Raw genomic sequence first — 24430 nt, forward strand, 5'->3', positions numbered from 1 at the left:
CTTTTTCCCGAACAAAGAAGAGCCATCGAATGGCATGTTCAAGAGCCTGGCTTGCACATCTGGGGCAAAACCAGACTCTCAACCAAGCGAATCTCCTGGTTGTTGTACTTGCCACCATTGCTCTGCTGATACTGTCAGCCGAATTAATGCCCGTCTGGAGGAATTCGCACATAGCGTCTTTACCGTCCTGTATGATATTCAGGAACGCCTCCCTTTCTTCTCCCTCCGGGATGCAGTCAGCTGCTGTAGAAGCACACTCCCTAAGTGTATGGCTGAATCTAGCAAGGGTGCAAGTAGCATTAACAGATTTTAACGCCATGCTACATGCCGAAAAAACTTTCTTTGCCATAGCATCATATTTTTTATCGTCCCTGTCCTGTGGGACGGTAGGATAAGCCGTCTTCACATCGGTAGAAGATGCTGCCTGTACCACCAGACTTTCTGGAGATGGGTGTTTTGACAAAAACACCCGGTCTGTAGAAGATACCCTGTATTTTGTAGACAGTTTTTTATTTACTGCCGGGACGACATCTGGGGTTTCCCAGTTCGTCATAATCTTCCTCTGAAGAGCTTTATGAAAAGGCACCACAGGATCCTCCTGTGGGCCTTTGTCAAGAATATCCGTGAGGTCATCTTGTTGGAAATATTGTGAAGGTGCAGACCACCCCATAAACTCTGTGATCCTGGCCATTAAGGCTCTATAGGGGGTTTCAGCATGCTCCCCCGGGTCTGGCCTAGCAAACTCCACCTCAGGGGAAGTGTCTAACCCACTTGCTTCATGTAAGGAAACATGAAGAACCTTTAACCTGCGTTCTTCAGAGGAAAATTCCTCTCCAATTGGGGTTACAGGTCCCTTCAACTCCAATGTGTCTTCCTGTTCAGACAATTCACCCTCTTCTATAATTGAGGACATAGTTCTCAATTGTTCTGAACTAATAAAGGGTGTAAACCCCATTTCCAAGGCAGAGGGTGCCGAACTTGTCATAATCGGCCTCGAAAACGTCGATGTCGTTGACGCCGAAGGCTTCGAGCGTGGCGTCGAAAACAAAGGCGGAGGCCTCGATGACCTCGACAGAATTGGGATTCTGCTCGACAATCTCGAAGCCATCGTCTTGGAGGACCTGGGGATAGTCACTGGGTGTGTCGAAACCGTGACTTTTCTTGGTGTCGACGCCGGTGTCGAAGCTGGCGTCGAGTCGACAGACCCGTGTGTCGAAGGTCCCTTCGACAACAGCGTCGAAGACACCGACCTCGGCGGAACCTTCGTCGACGGCACCTTCGAGGAAGGTTTGGAGGTCATAGTCCTACTCGAGGGTTCGAGACGCGCTCAAGAGGTTTCCTTCGCCGGGTACTGCGACTCGTGGCGTTTTTGACCTTCGGGTCTTTCGACCAGAGCATCGCTCTCGGCAGTCTTCGAGGGGGTCGAGGCCACTTTCTCGAAGACGCTCATCATATTTTTGCGGAATTCCTCCCATTCAGCCCGGGAACTATGTTTCGTGGGGCAAGGGATTCTCTTTGGAGAAACAGAGGAAGAGGAAGACGGAGAAGGGGATCTTCGACGTCTCCTCTTCGAGTGCTTCGATCTCGAAGAGTGATGGGACCCACTCCGAGACCTGGAGCGCGAATGGTGACGAGGAGACGAATGTCTCGACTTCGTCGAGGAAGAAGAAGCTTTAAAAGTCTTACCTTTCTCCAGCTTCCCCCTACGCTCCTTCAGGGCCTTAGCTGTCATGGACATACAGTCCTCGCACTCAGAACAATGGTGTTCAGCTCCCAAACACCACAGACAAACTGTGTGAGGGTCAGTCAGCGACATCTTTTTCCCACAATCTCGGCATTTTTTGAAGCCGGATCGAGGAGTTGTCGGTTCCGACGAAGAAGCCATTGAGTACGGATCGAATAACTCGAGGTAAATGGGATTAACCTGACAAAACTGAGCAACGGTATTCTGAGGCACTGAGTAAGCGCGGAAAAACGCAACTGAGCAACGGACGCTGCGCGCGGCCTTTATAGGCAGGATGACGTCGACACGGCGGCTGTCGAGGGACATCGACTCGGAGGATGTCGACGCGCAGCGCCCTCTAGAGAAAAAATTTCCGAGGCCAGCAGAGCTGGAAGGAGATATCTAAGATAAGGAATACGTCTGAGGACACAATCCCTTCGAAATTAGAATTCTCCCTAAAAGTATGTCTTTTAAAGCGTTTTTTGATGAGCCAATTGCATGTCCCGCCTCTAGGAGCTTTAGGGTACATTCAAATTCAAGCAATTCTCTGTGCACTAACTTTAGGATTCCGATTTCTTTATTTGGTACAAATCCCTCTTATGTATTATTTAAATGCTTCCCAAACTACCATTGGGTCAGTCACCGATAGGGTGTTAAGTTAAGAAATGCATTTCTTTAACATTATTTCTGTTTTGAACACCAAATCCGACAGTCTGGTTTGACTCTCCAGGTTGCAGCCCACGGCTTTACCTGTGGGTCTCTTTGCAAAGCTATCCAGCTTGGCTTGTATTTTCAGAGGACTAAATCTCCCGCTGTTTGGGTGAATTTCCCCCAGTAGGCTCAAAGGTATTGCTAGAAGATTTCTAGCTCACATCTATTACACAGCAGCCTACTAACGTGTACTGTCCAAGGCCAGTATGCCTTTTTCCATACATCACTACTTCTCAGAAGCAAGAGCATATGGTTCTGGGTTGTCTGGCAAGAAGGTCCAGTTGTCAGTGCACCCTTATATCCTTTCGAGGCTACAGCACTCTGCAGTTGCCACACTGGCCTGCTACTTCCTCACCCAAGGTGCGCAACTACTGCTAATGTTCAGCTCCTCCTGTCTCCACGTGTTCTGTGGCATCCGAGTATCCACCTCAGTCTCCTCAGGGAAGAAGGGCAAGCAGCGTCCGCAGAGAAAGCTTGGAGCGGGGCTGGTGGCGTTACCCAGGGTGTAAGATTAATGCAGATTAATAATTTACCATCAAACAACCTTCCTCATGTTTTAAAACAAGCATTATAAAAAAAAATTACAACAGCAACACTTGGTCCTGGATTATGGCCCAATTTAGGAAAAGAGGAATTAGTCTGGTTTTGAAAAATTAGAAACAGACCTTTCCACACTTGCTGGAAGGGCCGTTAAAGGTCATGGTACGGCCATAGCACCATCTCCAGCCTCCTCTAAGGAAGGAAGGCCAGTTAAGTGGAAACTATCCTCAAATGGCTACCCAAGACACAAGTGTCTGGCAAAGACAAAAAGATCAATGTGTTGACAGCATTATTTGCTCTCCTCAAGGGCTTTGCCAAAAGTTAAGTATTCACAACCATAACGGCACAACTATTCAGACATGAGTCCCGTGTCATCGCAGGTAGCAGAGGTAAACATCCAGGAGACAATTGAACAAAGGAACACCTTTTTGCACTGCAGGATAATAAAAAATAAAGAAAATGAACCCCAACATTTACACAAAACTCAGATCTAGATGTACAAATTGATGTTGCGTTAGTACGAGTGCAAACCAAAAGCGCCAGCTTTGTGAAGGTGGAACCAAAATTTGCAATGGAGAAGTGCGACATAATGCCAGTTGTGTGACCATATGCGAGATGAAGTGTATTGGGTCTTGGTATTTCACCCCCACCTCTCTTTTGGCTTGGTGGGGATTTTTTTTATTTTTTTAAAAACACTTCATTAAGTTTGCAATGAACAACAACTACCAATAAAGTAAACAATGTCTCACAGTAAAGCGTCACAACTTAATTTACAGAACAATATAAGCATCATACATCTTCAATCTGTCATAATAGCTTTATCCTGTGGAACATAAAAGCCAACTGACAAATGCACACACAACACCATAAGAGACAACACAAGTGGGGTGAAGAGAAAAAAAAAAATGATAAAATAAACAAAACAAAAACAAAACAAAAAAAAAACCCACCACCTCTGTCTTATCCCCCCTTTCCTGCTCAGATGACATATCCACCAGATCAGCTCCACTGTCACATTAATCATGGAGGGGAATTATTAATGCTTTCCTACAGCTCAGAATTGCCAGGCATTGCATGGCCACCGTCAAAGTACAATTAATCCCCTACACAGACAATAAGATACACCCCACCAAATATTGTAAAAATATATACACATTTACTATTGCATAAGAATTCAAAACAGTGTAAATAAAAAAAGTAACAGCAAACATACTAAAATCAGTGGTTCCATGTGATTACGTGGAATCACAAAAATAACTAATCCAATTACAACTAATACCAAAATAACTAATACCAAAATAATTAATTCCAAAATAACTAATACCAAAATAACTAATACCAAAATAAATTATTTTCATTGTTTTGATTTCCCCTCCCAAAACCCCTCTTTTTGTTTCTAATACTTTTCCCCTCACCCCCAAAATCCCTATTCCCACTCTCAACCCCATTTTGTTTCACCCGAAATTGATTTGTTGAAATTGGATTAGTTATTTTGTGATTCCACATAATCACTGCATACCGAAATCAGTATATAATAAAACAGTTCAGGCATTGATTGATTCTACATAACTCCAGGACATAAAATACAGGATACTAACCAAACAATTGCGTACCAGGCCTCTATAAGCCTTAAAGAGGAGGGAATCAGCTAGTTCCAACATAACAAGAACCAGGCCGAAAGGGTCATCACAGTAGGAAACAAAATTAGAACAACATTACTGGCCTGACTAGCTCACAGTCCCATTTAGAAACTAGTAGATACAATGTAAACACTATTGGCTACTTACCACTACTATTTTGTATACATAGGGCGAGCTGCAGTCATTAAAATTAAAATCTATAATAAATTGTTGGTGCATTCTAACATTTCAGTCTTTGGCCTAAAAACAAAAAGGGACTTATGGGGGTGGGGGGAGTTGGACATGGGAATAATGCTCAGTTCAGCCAAGTACCTTGGGAAGAGCTTAAAGTTTCCAAAAATTCTCCAATAGGAGTCAAAAGGGCCACATCCTAGGATAAACTAAGTGCTCTTTTTACCCAACAGGTGCAACAGAATGGGCAACCAGCATGAGGGGACACCAGACTTGACCTCTTGGTAAAGAGCTGCAGCTCAGCGTTCGAGAATCAGCAGCCAAGCAAGGGCCCACTTCACACAATCGGAAACAGGTGGGGCTGGGGAGATGACCCCTAAACCTCACTAATAATGAATCTAAACAAACCCCTGCAGACAAAAACTACAGGATGAGGGACCTGGCCTGAGGAACAAGAACTCACTTTGCTGGAACTAAAGACAGGAATGGCTGGTTCACAGATGAGTCTGGTGTCCAGTTTAGGGGAGGCTGGCTGGGGACTAGACTGTTAGGGGAGTTTTCCTGAAGCCCTACCGGTAGTAAGACTTTAGTAGGTTATCCCAGTGATTTGTAGATCTCCAACTCTTAGTATCAATCTGTACTAACTCAGGACCCTGGCAGAGTGGCAGAGCAGTACACAACCTTAGCTAGACATGCAAACCAAAGAAACTCTTACAATTTAATAAAATTATTACACACACACACACACACACACACACACACACACACACACACACGAAATACTTTAGACGTTTATGTTAGAACACTTCAGAATACACTTCAAAGGACACTTTCACTTCTGTGTTTGCGGTTACATTTGTAGCAACATTAGAAAGAGAAAAGGCATTATTGTATTAACGGTTATTATGCGCACCTGCCGCTTCAAACAGTTTATACGGTAATACATTTACTCTTCAAACACACAGTAAAGTTACTTTAAGGGAGGAAAATGGTTAGTGTAACATTAGCTTGGTGCAAGGTTCTAGAAAGTTTCTTCGCACAGCAAGACTTTTGAGTCCAAAAACGCAATCGTAGCTATTGGCAGTACAGAGAGGACTCAAAGTCTTGACAAGAAGCAGAAAACGAAGAGTTCCACAGGATTTTTCCAGTCTCTAGTGTTATAGAAGCAGCACGTTAACTAATAAGGGAGACCTGTAAAAGGACTCGAATGGAACAGCGGCAGCTTGTGTCGGAGGTAAGAGGGGGTGACCCTGGGCACCCCAACACTCTGGAGCGACAATTTGGATTCAAGTAAGCAACAAGTTTTTCCCCACAGTACCTTAGGTTGGAAGAAAATATTTGTGCTGGATGGTCCGCGATGTAGCGTCTCTGGACCAGACCTCCGGATTCCTTAGTCTGATTACTGAAGGCAGGACAATGGATGGGATCTCTCAGCAGCAGTCACGAGGGAGGACCTGTGGCACGACTTTCAGCAACTTCTTGGTTCACTCTGTGGTTTTGGTGCCTTTTTTTGCAGCACCAACCAAGGACAGGGATTGTCCGGTCAATCTTCGCTTCCTGCAGTCCCGCACTCTCGTGAAGGGGTCTGGGCGAGTTGGATCGGCTCTCTGGCGTGTCCACACAGGTTCAGCAAGATTTGGACGGATTCAGCCTTTCCATGACGATGCACTCAAAATGGGCAGCAGGTCCTGGTATTGGACAGCTCCGTAGCTCTGGAAACTCCAAGGACAGAGAGATGGCTCATTACAAAGTTTCAGGACTGGCTGTCCCCACAAGCCAAAGGCAAGGAGTCACCCCCTTCGGAGGTACTCTGCCGCTTAGAAAACGGGATCAGGACAGCAGTGGTCGGTTCACAGTGTTGCAAAGGGTCTGTATGAGTCTCTTGTTGCTTTCTTCCCTCCAGAAGCCTCACCTTTTATACAGTTCCAGCACACACTTCTCTGCAATCCCTCTCAGCATTTTATAGAAAGGGAAGTTGCTGCTATTCAGGCACTCTGGCAGACAAAGGACAGGGGGGTGGAAGACTCCTCCCCCACTTCCTGCCAGCCCAGACACTGGCGCCTATGCGGGGATACCCAAGGGCTCCCGCCAAAGGCAAAAACACAAAAGCAATAGGGGAGTTTTCCTTACGTGTAACTGGTAGGAAGACTTTAATAAGCTAACCTAGTGGTTTGTAGGTCCCCAACTCTTAGTATTAGTCTGTACTAGCTCAGGACCTTGGTAGTGTGGCAGAGCAGTCAGGCTGATCTTGAGAGGTAGATGTGAGCTGTAGGTAAGTACAATGAATCTTAACTAGACAGGCACAAAAAGGATGCACTTGCACATTTATATAAAAGATATATATATTATATTTACACCAAAATCTCTTTAAATACTTCAGACGTTTACGGTAGAAAACTTAAGAATACTAGATAATACACTTCAAAGGGCACTTTAACTTTTGCGTTTGTACGCGGTTACATTTGTAGCAACATTAGAAAGGGAAAAGACAAGGTGATCTTATCGGTAATTGCGCACTCAGGCAGTTTTCAAAGGGTTATACAATAATGCATTTACTCTACAAACGCATATAGAAAAGTCACTTAAAGGGAGGACAATAAGTGGTTAGTGCAACACAAGCTTACTTCAAGGTTCTAGAGACTGTTTTTGCCTGGCAAGTCTTTTAAGTCCAAAAACACAAATCTAGCTAGGAGGCAGCTCAGAGAGGGCTTGAAGTCTTGAAAAACCGCGAATTATGAAGAGTTCCTGCAGATTTCTTCCAGTGTCTAAAGTTATTGAAGCAGCAAATTACCAACTAAGAAAGGAGACCTAAAAACAGACTTGAGAAGGGGAAACGAGCATTGGCTTGGTCAGAGGTAAGAGGTGGTTGCCCTGGACACCTAAATGCATTCCAACGCTTTGGAGAGACTTTGTGGAATCAGGTAAGCAACACCCCCCCCCACACCCCCTCACAGTACCTTTGGTTTGGCTTCTCCGCGATGTGGCAGCTCTAGACGTGACCTCCGGATTCCTTGGTCTGGTGACAACAGGCAGAACAATGGATGGTGTATCAGCAGCAGTTTCTAGGGAGGGCCAGTAGCACAACTTTCAGCAACTTCGTGGTTCACTCTGCAGTTTTGGCACATTTTCATCAACACCAACAAAGGACATGGATTGCCCGGTCAATTTTCTTCGTTCCTACAGTCCCACACTGTGGTGAGGGGGTCTGGGCGAGTTGGATCGGATCTCTGGAGTGTCCGTCCCAACAGGTTCAGCAAAGATTTGGATGAAGTCGGCCTTTCCACAATGATGCACGCGAAATGGGCAGTTCGTCTTGGGACTGGTTGTTCCCACCAGCCAAAGGGAAGAAGTCATCCTCTTCAGAGCTCCCCTGTTGCATAGAAAACAACGTGGTAAGGACAGCAGTGGTTGCTTCACGGTCTTGCAAAGAGTCTGCAGGCGTTTCTGGTTGTCTTCTTCGGTTACTTATGTTTCCTGTGGTCGACTTGCTTTACACTCCAGAAGCCTCACCTTTTATACCAGTTCCAGCACACACCTCTGCCATCTCAGCGTTTTGCAGAAAGGGGGGTTTGGCTGTCCATTCAAGACAACCAGACCCCCTGTGGGAGCTGGACCTATTCAGGCACTCTGGCAGACAAAGGACGGGGGGGAGGGGCGAAAGACTCCTCCCCACTTCTTGCATGTCCAGAGACACTGGAGCCTAGGCGGGGATACATACTGGTTCCCGCCAAAGACAAAACCCACACACAGATGTCCCCCTCCTAGAATGGTAGAAGAAGCGCTAACAAAAAACAACCATGCTAGTAATGGTGAAAAAGAAGGGAGGCCCCAAGTTGGTACTTGGGTGCCCCTATTGTGCACTACCTAAGCTATGGCAATAGCCTGCAGAACAGAAATGACAATAGTTGGTGGACCAAGTCCACTGCCACCAGCCATAACTAGGAGAGTGTCCATGTGACTAAAAAGCCACCGACCGGAGTAGAGAGAAGGAGGTACTAGGTATCCCTTTGGCACACCATTGAAGGTGGTGTGTGCCAATCTCTCAGACTATAGAGTCTTGGGAGAGGTACTAAGTAACTCTCTAGCCTTAAGAACTGTAGTTACTTGAGGTTATAGAAAAATAACCTCAAAGGAGAACCCTAAAAGTCCCCAGCAACACTGCCCATAAGGAGCTGTGTGCTGCAGTAGTACAAACACAAATGCCTTTAAGAGCTATGGAGCAAACAGACTCCAAAGTACAGGTAGAATACAAAGAATAGAGGTCCAAAAGACAGAGCCCACAAGAATGAATGAGTGGAATAAGGCTTCACTCATTCAGGATTGAAAGAAAAAGGCTCAGAAGTCCAGCACAAAGTGCTGGGGGTCTCACTAGGAGAGGGATGAAGCATACACATTATATATCTCCCTAACAGAGTAGTAGAGACTTGAACCCCAAGTCACAGCAAGGATCCAGATGACCAAAAGGATCAACAAAAACAAGACACAAGAGCACAGGCTACGCGGCAAAAGTATTGACATTCACAAGGACAGCTACAGGAGCGCAGAACTGAATCAAGGTTCTAGGACAACTCAGGAAGGTAGGAATCAGCAGTCGGCCAACAAGAAACGGCCCCATGACAGACACCCCAGTAGGTCTTAGGAACAGAGCCAAGGTGGAGCAAAGGTAAGACACCAGAACTCCATGTCCAGGAAGATTCCCCTCCTCTTAGGCATTTAGGCCAGAACTATTTACAAATGAGGCAGTAATAAAGAGGCCAGGAATTTATTTTACCATGAAGGTCCAGCAGAAAGGACAGCAGAATGCTAAGGAAGAGCCTAGGATATGATTTCACCAGCAGAGAAGGTGCAAGGACAGCGTAGTCTGGGTCCAGCCAGTATGGCCATACCAGGGTCACCAGCAGGTAAACTTCAGCAGCAGGCTTCCAGGAAATCTGGTACAGATATGAACAATGCACGGTGTCTCTCACTGATAAAACATTCACTCCAGGGCTGGGCTAGGCCAGCACTCCACTCAAAGGTTTAGGGGGCCAGTCAAACCATCAAAGAGACTGGCCCAACCACACAAAATGCAGAGTTGGAAGTCTAGAGGACACTAACCGAGTCTGCACCACTTGTAACTGACACCAAAGTGCATTTCTGGGCTGCTGGTGAACCTAAATCAAAAAACAGCTATTTTGGCCATGCCTCATGATCCACATACCCAAAGGGATGGCCAAAACAAAAAGGCCATGAGCAGGGCTTAAAGAATACATTATTACTTTAATGGACGCCATATAGGTTTATTGGGCTACTAATGCAGTGAAATAGAATACACCCCATAACACAATAACACATTTTCAGGGTTATAGACTCACACTGGGGGGGGGGGGGCGTTGCCTGGAGCTGATGGCGAGCAGCGGCTGATCCGCCGAGCTCCGGCCGAGACGCCGTTTCCTGATCCTTTCACCCGGCAAATGTGAAGCGACAACCCGCTGGAAAGCACGCAACTGTGGGGGAAGCGGTAACGACCTTGGAGAACTCAACGGAAGAGTCGGCTGGGGCCACTGCTGCACTACAAACGAAGGTCTCGAACTTGAAAAGGAGGGTCGCATTCCTTGAGGAAAGGGCTGAGGAGGCCAAGAGTAGGGCCAGACGGGGAACATCAGGATCCTAGGGGGTCCCAGAGGGAAAAGGCGGCCAGAACACCACATCCTATGTTGAAACCCTGCTGTTGCAGGAGATTGGGGCTGGCAACCTGTCACAGGGATTCGCAGTCAAATACTGGGATACTGGGAGATCCCTCCAGAAAAGACCTCCCCCCGGCTCTCACCCACGCCCAATAATAGCGAAGATTCTGAATTTCCAATACAGAGAAGCTATATTGAGATACTCCAGAGAAACGGGTCCTATTGAGCAGGGTGACTCCAAGATATCCATATACCCGGATTACACTCAGAAAGTGCAGAGGGAAAGGAACTCATTTGTCCCGATCAAGGCAAGGCTTCGCCAAATGAACTTCAAATATAGGCTGCTTTATCCGTCTCGCCTGAGGGTAATCCATAACGGGCGAGTGGTATTGCTTAACAATCCGGTGCCAGCCAACATGTGGCTGGAAGACAACAATTTAGCGGATGGCAAAGAAGCTTTGAAGGATTGGAGAAGGATTGAATCACAGTGGCCTCTCACAACCCCTACACGCGGTCACAAAGAGCGCATGAAACCCACGTTGCCGGTCCTTAGAAGGTAATCCAGTTAACAGTTCGCAATAGGGAAGCGGCCCTCGTTCGGCCCCGCCGCCTCGCACCAGCCCTACCCCCGGCGAAAAATCCAATCGGGCAAGTTCTCCGCCCGACCCAACTCGCGCCTGATTCCCGGATGGGTCCAGATGGCTCGAGAGCGCCTGAGCACCGCGAAACCGTTGTAGTCGCTGGGCGCACCAGTTTTTGTAATGTTCTTCGTTTTGTTAGTTTTACAGTCTTCGCTCCACTACAGCTGAAAAATCACGAGAAGGTCCCAAGAAATGGCCCAAGAGCTAGTGAATCAGAAGATTCCCACATACAACCCGCTACCAGCAACCTGATGTCACACCTGCGCGAAGAGGTTGTGGCCCCTGCCAATTCTGGAACACTGAATCAATGGCATCACATCTTACAGTGATGACGTGGAACGTGAGGGGAATGGGCTCGTATCTCAGGAGGAACCGCATACAATCTTACCTCAGGAGGAAGAACGTTTTGATTGCAATGTTACAGGAGACCCATTTAACGGAAGAAGCCATGTCCAAACTTGCAGACCGATGGGAAGGGACTATGAGAGGGTCCCCGTACTCCAAATACGCGAGAGGCGTGCTAATATGGGTGAACCCGAACGTGCCCTTCCAACTACAGGGGTGCGAATCCGACAAGGAAGGAAGACTCATAATAATGTGGGGCACCATTGAGCAGACCCCGATTTGTCTGGCCAATACATACTTTTCACAACATGGAATCCCGTCATACCTAAGTGCACTAAATGCTAAGTTGGCACACCATCGAGGCCGCACTTTTATATGGGGAGGAGACTTCAATTGCGTCATGGACACAGCGATGGATAGATCCATCCCTCCCACCCAACCAAACAATCCCGCAACTCGTACTCTGACGGAGACACTTGCACATCTTAACCTGGTGGATATCTGGAGGGCACAGCACCCAGCTGACCGAATCTACTCGCACTACTCAGCTCCACACGGAGTACACACAAGAATCGACTACCTGTTCATTGACAGGGAGCAGGTTCACCTGGCAGCAGTAACGGAGTACTTGGGGAGATCTGTCTCAGACCATTCCCCGCTGTGTATGCATTGGCAGTTACGAGGACCCAAACCTCCGATACCTATGTGGAGGATGCCTACCGTGGCACTGGAAGACCCAGAATTCAGAGAAGACCTAGCCGAAAGACTCGAAGAGTATGTCGAAATCAACAAAGGATCGGTGTCCACATGGAGCACACTATGGGAAGCCATGAAGGTGGTTACCAGAGGCGAAATTATATCAAGAGCGGGAGGCACTCTAAGACGGCTAAAGGCGTCACTGGAAGAACAGGAAGCAGAGATCACGGCCCTGGAGCCCACCTCAGACATCACCCCGGAGATCGAGGGGAAACTGAAAACGGCTCACGAAAAATGCCAACTATCTTGGGACAGATTGGAGAAATTTGACTTTGCAACCCATACCACTAGATCCCACAGAGTCAGATAAACCGGGAAGACTTCTGGCCTGGCTATGCAGGCGGGAACACCCTAAACATATACCAACGGAAATAAAGGACGGCGAAGGTATATCCCACAAGTCGCAAATGAGGATCAATGAGGCCTTTGCGAAATTTTACTCTAAACTGTATGCCCATGCAACCCAGATACCCATCGAAGACTTAATGGAAACCCTAGAGGAGATAAATCTACCCCAAATATCCAATGAGCAGAGGGATGAACTGGAGATGGAGATCACTCCCGACGACGTGAAAGAGGCTATCAGGTCACTCGCCACCAACAAGACCCCCGGTAGCGACGGCCTACCGCCGGAATTTTATAAGACATACGAATCAATCCTCACCCCTATCCTACACGAAGTTTACCAAGAGGCCTACGCGAACGGGATCCTGCCCAACACCATGAGAGAAACTATAATTATCCCCATGCTGAAGCCACACAAACCACCCACTGATTGCGACTCCTATCGCCCTCTGGCCATGTTAAATTATGACAGCAAGATCCTTATCTCGATACTGGCCAGCAGACTCTCCAGGGTGATGGGGTCCATAATTCATGAGGATCAGAACGGCTTCGTCCCGAGACGCAACACTACAGCTAACCTGAGGAGGCTACAACACATCATGGCCGAAACCTATGAATCCGTGGAGGACCTGGCCGTAATTTCACTTGACGCCATCAAGGCCTTCGACTCCATCTACTGGGAGTGGCTCATGCAGGTCTTGGGAGGCTTCGGTAAGGGCTTCATCAGATGGATCCAGGTACTCTACAGGTCTACGATGGCTAGGGTCAAGACGGGCAAAATAGTCTCTGAAGCCTGGGAAATACAGAGGGGCACGAGACAAGGATGCCCACTCTCACCTATGTTGTATATACTGGGACTAGAACCGATTGCTATATACTTCCGCCAACAGTTTTTCGATGCTGGCATCAGCGTGGGTAATGACTATAACATCATATCATTATACGCGGACAACGTCGTTCTTTACTTGGGGACTCCTGAAGTAAACGCACCAACATCTCTGGAGGTGCTCGATAACTTCGCAAAATACTCTGGGATACAGTTCAGCAAACACAAATCCTCTGCATTTCCTCTGGACGGTCTGCGAGATACCCCAGTAAGTGAACTCCCATCTATAGGGATAAAATGGCAAACCGACAAACTCCGATACCTAGGAATCAATGTGGGCCACACTCCGCAGCTCACACATGAGCACAACACCGAGGTCGCAGCCACCACCCTCCGGAGCTCTAAAAAATTCTGATCCAAACTACCACTAACAATGGTTGGTAGAGCAGCAATTACCAAGATGATAATCCTCCCACGATTCCTGTTTTTTTTGTGAACATTTGCCACTACATACGGCCACCATTCTTCAAGAAGCTAGAGGCCATCATCAAGACTTCTTGTGGGGTCCCCACAGGCACAAATTGGCGCTGGCCACGCTAACTCTGCCACACAAGGAAGGTGGAATAAAACTCCCTGATCTACAGCTCTACTACTTGGCCGCCCAACTCAGCCACGTCACGAAGTGGTTGTCGGATGAATCATCGGCTGAACTAGGGCTACTGAAGCAACCCCACACCAATTTAATCCCCAAAGAAACTATGGTACCCCACCCGGCAACCTTTGGACACCCCCCTGATCGTTGAGCTCGGCAGGAAGGTATGGGCCAGGGCCTGCTATATAAGAAAGGTGAAACACCCGTATTCGCCCGACAACCCTATAATGGTCGATGTGTGCAACACTAAGGTAGAGATCTCCACAGCTAGGAGATGGGAAGAAGCTGGCATATACACATGGGAGGACCTGTTCGAGGATGGAGAATTTAGAGACTTCGAGTCGCTACAGGACAACGATGGAATACCCAAGGGTCAATTCCTCTGGTACCATAGGCTCAAACAGACCGCCAAGAAGCAGTGTAATGTCTGGCCGGAGGAACACGCCCCAGACACGCTGCTACAGGAGATGCACGACCTTTCGGATGGATGGAGACCAGTCTCCAGGCTCTAGAACAAGCTCATAGACAGACCTAATCCCAAAGGAATGGCACTTAAGGAGAGATGGGAAGCAGACCTTGAAACACCACTCACAGACAAGGAATGGGAGAGAGCACTAATATACCCCCAAGAAAGTGTCGAGAAACGCCAGGTTTGGTCAGATACAACTGAATGTCCTCCATCGGACATATATGACTCCCCAAAGGATCGTTGCATTCAATAAGAGGGTCCCACCGACGTGCCCATGGTGCGGAAACGACAATGTAGATATGATTCACATGTTTTGGACCTGCACTAAGGTGCATTCACTATGGTCCAAAGCTAAACAATCCTGCATGGATTCTGGAATGGAAAGATATGCTTGGACACCTGGTGAATGCCTTCTAGGAACTTATCCCAGACCAAGTAAAATCAAACATATTGTGAAACTAATGGACATTTCATGCATATTAGTTAAGAACCATAGCGATGGCCTGGAAGGCACCTGCAGGCCCGAGGCACGAACGCTGGCTAAACAAGATGGCAAGATGGACCGCTGCCGAAACCAGAGCCTGGCAGGATGGAACCATGTCTTGCGGTGACATCACAAGCGGCACTCTCGACTCCTGGAAGGCCCTCCTGAGAGACATGCGATTCAACGCAGACCACAAGCCTCGCTGAGCACCAACAGCGTGCGACAGCAGCAGATAAGCTGCACCACTGCAAAGTCGAAGCCCCCTGGGACAGATCCCCCCCCCCCCCTCACTTCCCGAGATACTAACATTTTGGCCTAATGTGCCATTCTGGACCTCACATACATCTTATACGAAGACTGTTGTTGTTACTGTTGTACCCTTTTGTTCTGTTATAGTTCCCATGCATATACCGTTTTATTCCTGTTCTAAAAACCCAAAAAAATACTTTGGAAAAAAGAAAAGAAAATACTCACACTGGAACCAAAATGGGGTACTTTAAACGCACACCTGCCCTGTAAACCATACAGGGTACTATGGGTAGCACACCAGAAAAGGGGTTGCAATGGCAGGGAGACTTCAGTAGACTTTTCGCTGGTGGAAAAAAAAATGAAAACAAAACAAAAACAGAGCTTGCAAAAAGTTTGACAGGCATGCATTCCATCATTCAATGCCGTGTGCAATTAATTGGTAAGGGACATTTTTCTTTTTGTAGCTTTCCCACTGTTGATTTCAATGACTTCCCAGCAAAGTTATGTATGTCCTTGAGTACTGGCTTACTTTTGAGGTAAGTAAAGCCTTTTTAGCTTCACTTACCGGCTCATCTCATTCATTTGGTATACACCGATCAGCCCTTAAGCCTACTAGCGCAGGGAGACTTTCTCCCATTCATATTCTCCTGTATTCTTGCATCCAACACACACCACCTTAGGTGGAGTGTTATATGGGTACTATGCATCCCATTTTCTCTTTTGTCTGGCAACATTTTGTATGCATTTGTGATGTGCGAAGTGAGACTGGTGGCACCGAAATGTGTTTTACATCTTTTTCTCAATTTTTTTTTTTACTACAGATTGTAGTACCATATACGCAAAACGGCTTTTCCTATGTGGTCTGTTCCTTTCTCCATATTGCTTTTTTGCTGTCATCCTACCCTCTTTGGTTGAAAACTCCACATAAGGGTATGCCTTTTTGCGAGGTCATGCCCCGCTCTCCTGGGCAAGTGCTGTGTGTGGTTGATCTAGTTGAAACTGGTTTTGTGATGGTCTGGTCCCAATCCACACTTTTGATGGTTGTTACTATGCAAATGTGGGATAAGTGGATAATTGTGATTAGATAGCCCTTGCCTTTTCGAATGGGGCACATCCTTTGTATTGGTGGGCTGGGACAACACTTGGATTTTGGATAAGAGCAGGTCCGGAGCCATTCTGGAGATTACCTGCTGAAGCCAAGAATCCAAATATGGGATGACTGTACTGAAGACCGGCAGGATTGCTCTTTAAGGGAACCAGAATTGGCCAAGACACCCACTGGTAAATCTCTCCAACCTCTCCTACAACCAGGCAAAATCTTCAATGGCGTGTTTGAATCAACAAATGCTGCTATCTATGAGTTGTGAAGTGCTCTGGGACCCTCCCCTGGGTGGACCAGCCATCCGCTGTGCTTCTCTGCTGCAACTGCAGTCGTCCCACGGTGTAGCTTGGGACACTGCAGATCCTAGATGTGTGGCCCAGGATCACAGTGAACTGCATCAGCTGCTCTGTTGCATTAAGTAGGGCCTGACAGGAGCCTGTTCTTTGGCACCGCAACCCTTCGCTTACTGTGTCCTGGGGGTCCCTCCTTTTCGTGGCGAAAGTCAACGGTGTTGTCCTATAGTGTGAAGCCCTTTCTGTTGCTAATCTGCTGGAACGGTCCTGTAGCCGGAGACTGGAATCATCACCCAGCTAATTGTAAACCAGACACCTACTTCAGCCACTGCACCAAAACCTGGACCTCCACCAATGGCCCTGGTGATCCGGAGTACTTCAGGGAAAGTTGGGGGAAAGTAAATACACACCACTTTGTGCCCGACTCATCGCATAGGGATTGCATGGGCATAAAATCCACTCAACACTACCCTTACCTGGTTGGGAATCGGGGGAGTTCTGGCTTGGGATAAACCCCTGCAAAGCCCCTAACATGGTGAAATTTGGGTTGTACTCTTAATTTTGTCCTAAAACCTTGAACCCAAAAAGTGTGTTATTAAACTGCTTTTTTACGGACCTATTGGAGATAGCCAAAACTTGTACAGGGGATCTTTGCCTCCTTCAGATGTTCACCAGTTACTTGACCTCTGAGACTCAAACTATTTAAGTGGAAAGGTAAAATTGCTAAAGTTAGGTGCTTCTCCTACGATTATAAGGCAGGGCATACAATATGTTTTTAACCACTTTCTCTTCCACTTTACAGTCGTTACATTTCTTTATTCAATTGCCTTTTACAGTTTGTAGTGTAACGTGTTGTGCAATCTCAGTTTGAGATTACAGGCTGCAAGCGTTTGTACTGTATAGTATTCTGAAGTTTAAATTGCTAAGGTTTATACCTGTGTGGAATGTAGAATTGTATCACGTGGCTGTCTCCAAGTGTTGTGAACCATACTTGCACATGCTTAAGTCTGCTTTATTGCTCAGTCTACGCTACCTTAAGAGTTTGGTAAGAGTTGCTCATCACCTAGGATGGCATCTCAGAAACCCTCCTACACGGCAAAAGCCACTGCATTACTATTCAGAAATCAGCCCATGTCTGCCTTAGTGTGGAAAGCACTTTAGCCCTATGCTCAAATAGAATATTGGGCATTTGCCAAATCACGGCACTTAGATGAGACTGCATTCCATTTCTTGACTCTCTGAATCCCATCTTGAAAGTCTACAGGTGATAAGTGATGCTTTGAAAAATTACGGTTTTGTTTATATTGACCAGAGAGCTTGCATTCTTGTTCTCCCACTCTATTCAAGTGGCAAACTACTTTATTACTACTGTATTTTCCTATGAATTGCACATCTGCTTGTTTGGTTTAAAATCTTTTTGCATCGTTTGGGTTTCAAATATAGCCTTGCATTCGTATTATTTTTTTTAAAAAAACAGGCCTACATTTTTATTGTGATAAAACTTGTGCATTTGGGTTCTCAAATCTCCTTGTGCACGAGGGCCACTTACAATATTAATGATAAACATCCTAAGAAATCACAATTGGAAATGGGCAAAAGGAAAGGTGAAGGGTATTCCCATGTCCACCAAAGAAAACAGACAACCCTAAACGTCTCAGTGGCTCAGACGGAATTCTAGATGCTGTAAATCTTTGCAGTGGTGACTTTGAGGTATCCTCTACATTCCAGTTTCTGCTGGAAACATGAGTTGGCATCACCCAAGACCCAAGAATGCTCTTGACTGGGTTTAACTTCCACCCAGAAAACAGAATTTAACAATTGCAGGACATCAAATGATTGATGGGAACCATGATAGGCATCTTGTACAAGAGGATGACATACATTAATCACTGTAATCCTATTTCTGAGGCTTGTAGATCTGCTTAGAGGGAGGAAAACCTGCCCTCTTGATGGAAGTGTAGAAATAGCACACATTGAGATTAACACCAACACTTCACTCTGACTGCAGCCCCACATCTGCCACTTATTCTCGATTTTTTTTAAAGTTGTAAGGGGTGTCAAAGTAGGGGTTGAGAAAGTGTGCAGGGCAATAAACGGGCAGATTCTGGCAGCTGGTGGCAAGGGCCAGAGATGACTGTCAAGGATAGGAGAACAGTGAAAACTATACTGCCTTCTGCCAAAGTTTGATATCAATTACATATATAGAATTATCTCAGAGCATGGCCACTGCACTCAGCATAATAACCATCCCCTGGACACAAATACTGCAAGCAAAACTATGTGCACTACAAAATGTCAAGGTTAAAGCCTTGATGCAGAATTACGCTTTACCCTTTCTCCTCCGTGTGTATTCAGTATTCTTGCATTGACAAGGATTGGCACATTTTTACTTTTTTATACCTTTCCACAATGTTGAGGCAGGAGACACCATCCTGTCCACCCACAGCATAGAGATATCCACCAAGAACTGCCACTCCAACACTAGTTCTGCATGTGCTAGTAGGTGCCACATCACTGCTCCACTGGTTGGTCTTTGGATCATACCTGCAGAGCACAGAAAAAGCCATCAGAGGAGCTCATCCATTGGAGCAATTGAAAACCCCTTTAAAACATGAATCAAAAGCTATAGTTCACCTTTCAACACTATTTAGATAGGATGAACCATCATGGCCACCAACAGCATAGAGAAGGTCATCAAGGACACTGACCCCAACACCACAGCGCCGTTTACTCATGGAAGCCACCATGCGCCATTCATTGGTCTGGGGGTCATAGCGTTCCACGCTGGAGATAGCATCACCACTGCACCAGCCACCCACTGAGTGGGGAGAAAAACAGAATATATACAGAAAGATCACAATGCATCTCACAATTGCATCTCATAACTGACAGGACGCGAGGCTGCACCGCTATTAAAATATTTAAACTCATTAGGCATGCCTCGCTTAAATTACAGTAAAGTTGATCAACCCAGCTCCTAGCACCCCAATCCTCAATTTGGAGGAATATGTGAACTATCATGGACTTGAACTCACCATAAATCACATCCCTGAAAAATAAGAACAGATTAGTGAGCTGTAATAATTCTCTTTCCCCTGCATATAATCATTCTCTGACAAAAAGCCCATCTTTCACATTAGTTACATGCGCAAACTGGATCCAGGAAATGTTACTGTTGTAAAGGCTGCTCCAGACAGTCTGTCACAGCATCACAAATGACATAGCAGGTAGATATATGGCAAAAATGTCCTTAGCCAGTAATAGTCCTTCTGGTGCTTGGATCTGTTTAGAACCACACGGTATGCATATTCTACCACCTAGAGGTTGGTCCAGAATAGTATTTCAAGTGGCTTACTTCATAAGCAAAAGCAGTTGAAAGGACATTCCTGTCATACCATCTCCATCATACATGCACATTCACCCCTCAATACCCCTCAGCACCTACTCCCTCAAATTGATTTCTGTACCTTTGTTGGAGTGAGAGCAGCTTGCAAGTGTAAACATGTCTTGTGTCGTGCCTGTAACCTCCAATATGGGAAGATTGGGCAGGCACATGCAATTTTAAATGGATACATGCACGAAAGTGACTATTATGGGGCAAGAAACATTTGTTTTTTGGGGTTTCTGAATCAGTTTCAATTCACATGCTATTCATGGTCTAGTAGTTTGTTTGTGGTGGTGGGCATGTTGATGGCATAGCAACAAACAAATCACCTACCGGTGATCTGTTCTTGTATGTGTTACAAGAATCTGGCATGCCGCTTCACCTCATACACTTCCAGCCGCCCTCAGAGAGCAGCTCAAGCGCATTGTCTCTCTTTACCCAGATTCAAGCTGCAGACAGCCGGGGGAACCAGCTTCCCAGTCCTCGCCGCTAAATACTGGAATTACCTCCCGAACCCACCTAGAATAGAATCTTCCTTCCACTCCTTCAAGAGCAAAGCTAAATTGTGGCTCACTGGCCAAGACACTCATAACCACCGCACAGCATCATAGCCTTCCGTTGCCTTCAATGACCAAGTATCCCTTCACTATCTCCCTGTTTCCTGAACGTAAATACTGTGTAAAGTTTTTGTAAATAGGCTGCCGTGTATATTTCATGTTATATGTTTTGTAAATATGTGAACGTACATTTGCTATCTCATGTTCTTGTGTATTCTACTGTTCTTGCTATTTAAACTGTCACTGTAACCTACGATATGCGCCAAGATGCCTTTCGGCCAGGCGCGCTATATTAATAAATACAAATACAGTAGTGTTTTGTAAATGTGTGCACCTAACTCCATGTTGCCGCTTTGAAAATGTCAAGGAGGAACATTAACCAGGAATAAAAGTGTTGCTACTGTTTCTCTAGTAGAGTGCATCCTTGGAACGTTTGCCAAAGGCTTTTGTGCAACTGTGTAGCACTCTTCGATATATCATCCATTTAGCAATACTGGACTTACTGACCTGCTTTCTTGTCTTGTAGGAAAGAAAACCATTTCTTTCTGTATGGTTACAAAGGACTCATGTACTGACAGAGCCTACAATTCACTCACTCTTCTTACTGAATTGATAGCAACTAAGGCTACCCTGTACATGCAATATTATAGGGACTATTTTTGTAATATTTTTGATAGTGTTATCAGCCTGTACAAGACTGTTTAGATCCCAGCTTAGTTCAGGCTCAGCAACCAGCAGGTGTATGAATTTAACTCCTTCCATGAAGGCATCAGCAACTGCTCCCCGACTGCACCTTTATGTGCTGTGATATGGTATATGCAGCAAGTACCAACAGATGCCCTTTCAGAGATTTGAAAACTAGGCCTGTGTCTAGACGGCACAGTGAGTGAGTGTTAGGGAGATTTTACCCCTTCTTGTGAGGGTTGTGAAACCATATATACTAAGGTGAAATCATATTCCAACAAAAAGGCTAGCTGAGGCAGATAAATGCTTAACACACAAACCACAAATACCCAAAAAAATACAATACACTACACTGGTATACTCAGAAAATATACACCTTATTACAAAACATAGCAACTAGGTTAAATACGTACTTTGGGTTCAACATAAACCCATAGCGATAACACAATAAGTATAAAACTATTCGGCTAAGGCCCACCCGACAAACTGCATGTGTTGCTCACTACTGGTTGGTTGGCACAATCCAAGGTTGGGGGGGGGGGGACAAAATAACCATACACAATTAAAATACATACATTAACCCCTTAAGTGCCAAGGACGAGATATCTCGTCCTTGGGATTACCTCCAGGGTGCCAAGGACGAGCTAGCTCGTCCTTTTTGCCACCTAACGATCCCTCACTGCCAGGGGGCTGGATTAACTTCAATTTCACATTGGCGTGCGTTAAGCACGCCGATGTGAAAGTAATTGCACAGCGGCAGCCATTTCGGGCTGCCGCGATGAAAACAGAAGGTAAGCTCCCTTCTCCCTCTCCCATCATCTCCGGCTGTATTTCAAGCCGGAGATCGAGAGAGGTGTTGTTGGAAAGGGGAGAATCTCCCCTTTCCAACGTCAGCTTGTGTGACAGCATTGCTGGTAACGGATCGGGCGCAGAGCGCTCGATCCGTGGCTAACAATGCCACTAGACACCAGGGATGTCTTTTGAATGTGGGGGGGGGGGAGTGGGTGCTGCCTACAGTAAGCAGCCCTCTCCTACCGGCCCCCAAAGCATGGGGGCACATATGGATAACCCTGGGGGCAGATGGCTGATCATCTGCCCCCAGAGAAGGCGGCAAATACATTTTTTTTTAAATGCAATGGGGAGTTGGGGGGCCACTAGGCACCAGGGATATTTCTGGCACACAAAAGGGTGGTGGCCCTCCCACACCAAGTGGAAAGGGGGGCCACCCCTTGTAGATTTCAGCCCCCAGGCAGGAGTACATGAGGTGGTCCCCCATCCAATTGGGGGGGCACCAGGAATCGGTGTGCAGATGGCTGATCTGCCCCCATGGAAGGGGGCAAAATGAAGAAAAGAAAAAGGATATTTGGGTGGGGTGCCACTAGCCACCAGGGATTTATTTTACAGAAAAGGGGGCTGGCTCTCTCCCTTTCACCCCAAGGGGAAATGGGGGCACCCGTTGTAGCCCTCCCTGGGGGGTAGATACCTGCTCCTAGGAAGGGGCATGTGACCCCAGGGAAGGCTGCCCCCTTTTATCCGCCCCAAGGGAGGGATGATTGAGATGCCCCCCCTTTCATTTGGTGTGGGGGAGGGGGAAGAGCACCACCCCCCTTTACATTGGAAAATTCCCCAGAGGTTTAGGGTGCCCCTCAGGCCGCCCTTAAGTGTAGTGTACCAGTTTCAATGTTTTTCTTTGTTTACCAAACTTGCCTTGGCGCAGAGGGGCACATTGGTGTGCCAATCTGGCCCCAGGGTGCCTAAGCCCTACTCTCCCACCCACTGGGGGGGGCTGTCCCAAAATGTTTGGTGGCCCTCTCCCCCGCCACCCCAAATTGAGGGGGGGTTGTGTACCTCAGGCAGCTGTTTGTAGGAGGCCTGGATGAGGTGTCCCCGCCACCCATTTGGGGCGCGGGGGGAGAGGGCCACCACAAAATGGTGGACAGGCCCCCCCAATGGGTGGGGTAGTAGGTTTTGGGCACCCTGGGGGCAGAATGGCACACTATTGGGCCCATCTGCGCCAAGGGGAGTTGGGCAACCAAAAGGAAAGTGAAAATGGTAGACAGCATTTTAGGGGGGGCTGTGGGGCACCCCAAACCGACAGGGAATTTTCTAATGGGAAGGGGTGGTGGCCCCTCCCCCCCACCCACAATGGAGTGGGGGCCCTCTCATGCAGCCCTCCCTGGGGGCAGATATCTGCTCATAGGAAGGGACACCTGATCCCAGGGAGGAGTGCAGGACAGCCCCGCCCCCATATCTGCCCCCCAGAGGGGGCTACTGAGATGCACCGCCCCTCCAATTGGGGTGGAGTGTGTACCACCCTTCACATTACAAAATTACCCGGCGGTGTAGGGTGCCCCCTCAACAACCCTAAAGTGCATTTTCAATTTTTTTAAATTTGTTTACCAAACTTGCCTTGGCGGAGATTGCCGAATCCCTACTGCCCCCATCCATTAGGCGGCCTGTCCAACATTTTGAGGTGGGTGTTAGGGAGAATTCTCTGTAAGGCTAATTTCCCAAACCTAGTGAGTCACCAAGCAGATTTGCTGGATTTTTGGGGTTTATTTTTTTCTCTCCTGCTAAGAGTGAGATTCTTTTGCTCCCACTCTTAGACATGATTTGAGGTGTTCCTTTAACTTTCCATGTGTTTTATTGGCTATGGGGTCTTTTACTCCATAGGGTCTCATGTGTTTTTTGATGTGGGTTACACAGCACCCTCCATGCCGTAACCCAGGGGTGTCATAGTGACCCCCAAACATAGACTCCATACCCTGGGACTGACTACTGTCTCCCAGGGCATGTAAAGTCACCATTGGCTTTGCTAGTCCCAAATTATGAACAGAAACCAATACAAACCATCATATTGTGGACGTACTGGTCGGGGCAATTCTATTGCCCCCGGGATCTGTTGTTCGAGGGGGCACGTCTCCGTCCCCCCCCGATCGAGTTTTGGCTGGTGGCAGTGGATACTACTTTTTATATTTGACCGCGAATATATCTCTATGGGATTTTCCCATTGTTTGAGGCTACCAACTTTAATTATTTAATTCTTATAGCCTCCAACATACCGCCGGGTTATTTATTTAATATTAATTCACCGGTTGGTATTTTTTGCCAGAACTCGATTCTAAAATGGCGTGTGTGTTCTCCTCTGTGACTCCAAACCAAGTCGAGCCCTTTGTTCCACTTTTTGGCAG

General features: G+C 46.8%; 1 protein-coding gene across 9 annotated transcripts in view; it reads right to left on the minus strand.

The window, feature by feature from the left end:
- KLHL20 (kelch like family member 20) overlaps nucleotides 1-24430 on the minus strand; it is a 1054184-nt gene that overhangs the window by 286589 nt on the left and 743165 nt on the right. For all 9 annotated transcript variants that reach the window (XM_069641184.1, XM_069641182.1, XM_069641180.1 and 6 more), the window contains 2 exons: nucleotides 19248-19431; nucleotides 19014-19157 (listed from right to left, as the gene is read on the minus strand). In XM_069641184.1, coding sequence (XP_069497285.1) covers nucleotides 19014-19157; nucleotides 19248-19431 — 328 coding nt within the window. The remainder of the gene's footprint in view (nucleotides 1-19013; nucleotides 19158-19247; nucleotides 19432-24430) is intronic.

Source organism: Ambystoma mexicanum, chromosome 1q, assembly GCF_040938575.1.
Source record: "Ambystoma mexicanum isolate Mex_15411 chromosome 1q, UKY_AmexF1_1, whole genome shotgun sequence".
Taxonomy (NCBI): domain Eukaryota; kingdom Metazoa; phylum Chordata; class Amphibia; order Caudata; family Ambystomatidae; genus Ambystoma; species Ambystoma mexicanum.